At 38.4% G+C, this 7,115-nt stretch overlaps 1 protein-coding gene across 1 annotated transcript in view; it reads left to right on the top strand.

The window, feature by feature from the left end:
- The window catches only part of LOC102829971 (probable ATP-dependent RNA helicase DDX60-like), a gene marked incomplete at its 5' end in the record, with an annotated part of 180,523 nt that overhangs the window by 170,112 nt on the left and 3,296 nt on the right, over positions 1–7,115 (top strand). Inside the window, one exon of the mRNA XM_006864549.1 lies at positions 39–101. Coding sequence (XP_006864611.1) covers positions 39–101 — 63 coding nt within the window. The remainder of the gene's footprint in view (positions 1–38; positions 102–7,115) is intronic.

The raw sequence follows: 7,115 nt of genomic DNA, 5'->3' as shown, positions 1-7,115 counted from the left end.
TGTTTATATATAATTAATTTTAAAAATGTTTTGTTTAGGTTACACAAAGGTGAAGCCTATTTGTTATTGAAAGATTTTGCACTCACAATTCGAGCTATCAGGTACGTTATATATTTTAAATATTGATTTCAGAATTTCATAATAATTTTATTGTAATTTTTAAAGTACTGAGCTCACACTTTGAGTCAGATTCTTAAAGATACTATTTAAACTACTGGGTGCTAGGCATTTCAACCCCCAAGTCAATACTGAACTTCTCCGCAACACCCTGTTGCATGGGTTCTTTGATGGAATTAATCCCAAACTCCATTTTTTATAAAGCTCCATCCATCCAGAACCTCAGTCATAGTCATCATGAACTAACAGGCAACAATATTCCTAACTCACATTGACCCTTAGTCACAAAAGTATATGTGAAAATACAGGATACTTCACAGCCTTGAACTTCTGGGGCAAAATAGCAGAGTAGGTACAGGCACTGAGCTGACCCACTGTAACAAAGATGTGGGAGACTGAGAGAAACAGATACAAATGGTAATTCTGGAATACCAAGCATCGGAGAATAGGACACAGAGGTGGATTGGATGCTGTCTAAAAGAAGAAACTGAACAGGAACAGTAAGAAGAAAAATGGGCAAGAGGTGGGCTGGTGTGAAATAACATTACTACCTTGAGCTTTGTGAGTGACTGTTGATACAGTAATCTGTAGACATAGGATGTGATTAGAGGTTGGCAGCAAGCAGGAGCAATTCTCTTTTATCCCCATGCAGTCCTGGTAGCCAACAGTGTGACCAGTCACTACCCTCGCAAACCCAGTGACCAGTGGCACTCCCTCTTGAGCAGCCTCTGCTCTGCCTGCCATCAGGTGCTGGCCATAATACCCCTGCTTCTGGAGGCTCAAGAACCACCACCTCCCTGAACTATGCTCAACACTAAACAGAGAACAGCATTCACATGTCAGGTCCCTACCACATCCACCAGGAGACAGCTGGTGAGTGTCTGAGAACACACCAATATACATTCATCAATTAAATATAAATGTAACACCAAAATGTGATGCTGTGATTCAGAAACTCTGCCATCAGAATTTTAAATATCAACAGTGTCACCCTTGGTGATTTCAGTAGTTTCCAGAATAAAGGCACACTAAGATCCAGAGCCAATGATACCGAAGGATGAAGTCCAAGGTGCATTGAAGGAACTGGCAAAGAAAAAGACACCAGGAATTGATGGAACACAAGTTGAAATATTTCAAGAAAGTGAGGCGACACAGGAGGCACTCATCTATGCCAAGAAATTTGGAAGACAGCTGTCTGGCCAACTGATTGGAAGAGATTCATATTTGTACTCATCCCAAATAGAGGTGACCCAACAGAATGCAGAAATCATTGGACAATATCTTTGATATACCATGTGAGTAAAGTTTTATTTAAAGTAATACAGAAATCACTGCAAGCATACATAGACAGAGAACTTCCAGAGGTTCAAGCCAGATTCGGAAGAGGCCATGCTGATGTTCAACGGATCTTGGCTGAAAGCAAAGAATATCAGAAAGATGTTTACCTGTTCTTTATTGACTATGCAAAGGCTTTCAATTGTATGGATCATGACAAGCTATGGACAACATTGCGAAGTTTGAGTATTCCAGAACACTTAATTGTGCTCATGAGGAATGTATACATGGACCAAGACGCAGCTGTTTGAACATAACATGGGAACACTGAATGGTTTAAAATTATTAAGAGAGGTGTGCGACAGGGTTGTATTCTTTCACCATACTTATTCAACCTATACGCAGAGCACATAATCCGAGAAACTGGGTTATATGAAGAAAAACATGGCATCAGGATTGGATGAAGACTCATTAACAACCTGCAATATGCAGATGATACAACCTTGCTTGCTGAAAGTGAAGAAGACTTAAAATATTTATTGATGAAGATCAAAGAGCACAGCCTTCGGTATGGATTTTATCTTAATGTAAAGAAAATAAAAATCCTCACCACTGGACCAATAAACAACATTCTTACCAATGGAGAAAAGATTGAAGTTGTTAAGGACTTCATTATTCTTGGATCAACTATCAACGCTCATGGAAGCAGCAGTCAAGAAATCAAACGATGTAATGCATTAGGCAAATCTGCTGCACAAGACCTTTTTTAAAGTGTTGACGAGCAAAGATGTCAGCTTGAGGACTAAGGTGCGCCTGACCCAAGCCATGGTATTTTCAATAACCTCATATGCCAAAGCTGGACAGTTAATAAGGAAGACTGTAAAAGAATCAGTGCTTTTGAGTTATTGTGTCGGAGGAGAATATTGAAAGTGCCATGGGCTGCCAAAAGAACCAACAGATCTGTGTTGGAAGAAGTGCAGCCAGAGTGCTCCTTGGAGGCTAGATAGCCAAACTTTATCTCTCATACTTTGGATATTTTGTCAGGAGGGACTAGTCACTGGAGAAGGATATCATGTTTTGTAGGATGGAGGGTCAGAAATACAGAGGAAGACCTCCAGCGAGGTGGATTGGCAATGTGGCAGCATCAATGGGCTCAAGCAAAAGTACTGAGGTTGGCCCAGGATCGGACAGTGTTTCGTTCTGTTGTGTATAATGTCACTATGAGTTGGCACTGACTTGATGGCACCTAACAACAACAACAACAAGGAGAGGCAGATCATTTCTGAGTTTCTCGCCACTGAAAATCTTATGCATAATAGCAGAGCATTACCTGATTTAATGCCAGGGGAGAAGCTGCCTCCTCAATGTAGAGTTAACCTTAACGACAAAGACCTTAATTTACTGATGATTGTCCAACTCAAAATGAGAAGAAAAAGATGCAAAAATCCATTAATTATGAAAATATGAAATATGAATCTAGAAGTCATCAAAAATGAAATGGAATTCATAAAGACTGATATCCTAGGTATTAAAGAGCTTAAATAGACTTATTGTTGTGATGTGCCATTGAGTCTGTTCCAACCCATAGCAACCCTGTATAGGGTTTCCAAGGAGCAGCTGGTGAGCTTGAACTGCTGACCTTGCAGTTCAAACGGCTTTGCAGTCTGGCTCATTAACCCACAGTGCCACACCAGGACTCCTTAAATAGACTAGTACTGGCCCTTTTGAATCTGACAGTCATGTATCAGGATTGGAAAAATGAAGAGGAATGGCATTACATTGATCATCCAAAAGAGCATTTCAAGATTCGCCCTGAAATACAATGTTGTCTGTGATAGGATAATATCTTTATGCCTACTACAAGGAAGACTAGTTAACACCACTCTTATTCAAATTTATCTACTAACTACTAAAACCAGTGATGATGAAATTAAAGAATCCTACTAACTTCTTCAGTCTTAAATTGATCAAACATCAATCAAGATACACTGATATTTATTGGTGATTGGAACGTGAAAGTTTGAAATAAAAACAAAACAAAAAAACCCCCCAAAAACTCGAAAGGTTGGTAGTTAGAAAATGTGGTTTCAATGATAAAAAGCAATGTTGGATACCACATGATAGAATTTTGCCAGTTCAATAACTTCTCAATTGCAGATACCTATTATTCAACAACGTAAATGGTGATTGGTGGCTTTGTTGGATAAGTACTAGATTGTGAACCACAAGGTCAATGGTTGGAGTCCACCAGTCGTTTCATGGGAGAATGTTAAGACTTCCTGTTTCCACAAAGATTTTCAATCTCAGAAACCATATGCAGGGTCACTATAAGTCAGAACCCACTTGACAGCACTAAACAATAACAACATGCATGTGGACCTCACCAGATTGAATACACAAGAATCAAATGGACTAGATCTGTGGGAAGAGATAACACAGGAGCTCAGTATCATCAGTCAACAGAGGCCGGGGCCAATTGTGGAAAAGACCATCAGTTGCCTGTGTGCAAGTTGACACTGACACTGAAGAAAACTTAAACAAGAAGTCCACAAGTGTCAAAATATGTCCTTGCATATTTCCCACCTCAATTTAGAGACATCCTCAAGAACAGATTTGATGCATTCGACACAAATGGCAGTTGTGGGATGGCATCAAGAATATCATACTTGAGGACTTATGGGACAAATGGCAGAGTAGGCAGACAAACTGAGCCAACCCTCTGGAACAAAGACATGAGAGACCAAGTGAAACAGATACAGATGGAACCCTAAGTATCAGAAGATAGCATAGAGAGGTGGATTGAGTGCTGACTGGAGAAGGAAATCAAACAAGAGCAGCGAGATAGAAGAAAAATGACGGACTGTTAGCTGGCGTGGAGCTGCCCAGCCATCTTGAGTTTTTTGAATCGCTGTTCATATGGAGGCCTGTAGGCACAGGAAATGGCAGGAGGTTGGCATCAATGGGGTGCAATTCTCCCTTGTTCTGTACCCTCCTGGTAGCTGGAGACGTGGCCAGTCCTGCTCTTGCCAGCACCTAGTCACACTCCCTTCTGTGTAGCCTCTGCTCTGCCTGGGGTTGGACATCAGGCTCAGCGCCCCTGCTTCTGGAGATGTGAGACCTCACCTTGAACTATGCTACATAAACAGTGAACAGAAAACTACTTTCTCTCACACTTCTGATCTTTACCATATCAATCAGGAGGTAGGTAATGAGTACCTGAGAACATACCATTGTATAAGCATCAATTAAATATAAATGCAACACAACAATGTCTCAGAGAAAACAATTCAGCTTACACACAAAAAAACCAAAGCAAGATAGAGTGCCTCAAATAAGTGACGAAAATACAGAGTCAGGAAAATATAACACCAGAAATGATATGAAAACTACCTTATAAGGAATTTAAAAGAATGTTGATTAGAATATTCAGTGACTTGAGAGAATAATTCCGTAAACTTCAGGTAAAATCAAGGAAAACAGAAAAAACTATGGAACAAAATGACAAAATAAATGGAAAAAATGGGAACTATACAAAAACAGCAATTGGAAAGCCAGAAGATTAACACTAAAACTTCAGAAATAGATAATATACTGAAAGGACAAAAATGTAGGATTGAATCAATGGAAAGTTGGATTAAAGTAAACCTAGCTATAACTCTAAAAGCCAGATCAAGTCTACTCCTAGCTCTCACCCAACCCTTACCCCTGAAACTAACTATAGGTTTAACTATAGTGCTAACACTAAATGTAGACATAAGCCTAGCTTAGACCTAGCCATGGTCCTAACCCTAACCCTAACTCTTTACTCCTATCCTCCTACCCCTTCAAAAAATAAATAAAATTTAATTGCAGTTAAAAAAAAAATATTCTAAATAGAGAAAAAAAATCATATTTGAAGAAAGCTAAAGGTCACTTAAATAATAAAAAGACAAAAATGGATGTCGGAAGAGACTGAAACTTGCTCTTCAATATTGCTGTTGCTGTTAAGAGCTGTCAAGTGAATACTAACTCATAGTGAACCCTGCACAGGGTTTCCAAGGAGCAACTGGTGGGTTTGAACTTCTGCCCTTGTACTTCACAGCCCAGTGCTTATCCTACAGGAGGAGTCCTGGTGACTGGAAGAAATGATGAAGTAAAAGATTTGAACAGGAAATCGTAAAGGGCATTATGATATCTTGCTTTATCGAGAAGACAAACTAAAATATTATAATGAAATGTGCAAATATCTGGAGTTGGTAAACCATCTGAAAGAAGTGAGGATATTCAAACTTCCAGCTGTGATATTGAAGTATCCCATCGGCAAAATGCCAAATGACTCAGGAAGCATCAAAAGAAGATGGAAGAAATACATAGAATCACTGTACCAAAAAAAAAAAAAAAAATCAATTTTCAATCATTTCAAGAGGTGCCATATGATCAAGAAATGACAGTTTTGAAGGAAGAAGTCCAAGCTGCACTGAAGGCACTGGCAAAAAAAAAAAAAAACAAAGCTCCAAGAATTGATGGAATACAAATTGAAATGTTTCAGTTAACTGATACAGTGCTGAAGGTGCTCACCTGTCCACCTGATTGGAAGAAATCCATATTTATGCCCATTCCCAAGAAAGGTGAACCAAGGAAATTTGGAAATATTCTAACAATATTTTTTATTAATATCACACACAAATAAAATTTTGCTGAAGATAATTTTTAAATAGTGGCAGCAGTACATCACTAGGGAACATCCAGAAATTCAAGCCGAATTCAAGAGGACATGGAAGAGATGGATCTTGAATGAAAACCACAAATACCAGAAGGAAGTTTATTGTACCTTATTGATTATGCAAAAGTATTTGACTTTGTGAATCATAACACCTGTATAACACTGCAAAGAATGGAAATTGCAAAACACTTAATTGTGCTTATAAGGAACTTTAATATAGACCAAGACGCATTCATTTAGACAGAGCAAGGGAATAATGAATGGTTTAAAATCAGTAAAAATGTGCACCAGAATTGTATCCTTTCACCGTACTTATTGAATGTGTTTGCTGAACAAATAATCCTACAAATTGTATTTATTATATGGAGAAGAATGTGGCACAAGATTGGAGGAAGACTCATTAACAACCTGTGATATGCAGATGAAACAACCTTGCTTGCACCTCACTGTAAATTAAATTAAAATTCTCACCACTGGACTAATAAACTATGTGATAAACAGAGAAAATATTGAAGTTGTCAAAGACTTCATTTTGTTTGGATTCACAGTGAACACTCATGGAAGAAGCAGTCAAGAAATCAAAGGATGTATTGCATTAGTCAATTCTGCTGCAAAAGACCTCTTTAAATTGTTATAGTAAAGGTATCACTTTGAAGACCCACAACATGGTATTTTCAATCCCTTCATATGCATGTGAAAGTTAGATAATGAATAAGGAAGACTGTAGAAGAATTGATACATGTCAATAATGTGTTGAAGATAAATTTTGAAATATTGCACTGCCTGAAGAACATACAAAATCTGTCTTGGAATAAATTTAGCCAGAATGTTTATTGGGAGCAGGTGGGAGAGACTTGTCTCTCGTACTTTGGAAATGATGTCAGGATAGACCAGTTCCTGAAGAAGATATCATTCTTGAGAAAGTGGTGGGTTGACAAAAAAAAGAGGACGATCCCCAACAAAATGCATGATGTGTGGCAGTAACAATGGGCTCAAACACAACAGCAATTGTAAGGATGAC

Source organism: Chrysochloris asiatica, unplaced genomic scaffold (assembly GCF_000296735.1).
Source record: "Chrysochloris asiatica unplaced genomic scaffold, ChrAsi1.0 scaffold00066, whole genome shotgun sequence".
Classification (NCBI taxonomy): Eukaryota; Metazoa; Chordata; class Mammalia; order Afrosoricida; family Chrysochloridae; genus Chrysochloris; species Chrysochloris asiatica.
Note: the sequence above shows the minus strand (reverse complement) of the source record. Positions and strands in the feature narration are given on the sequence as shown.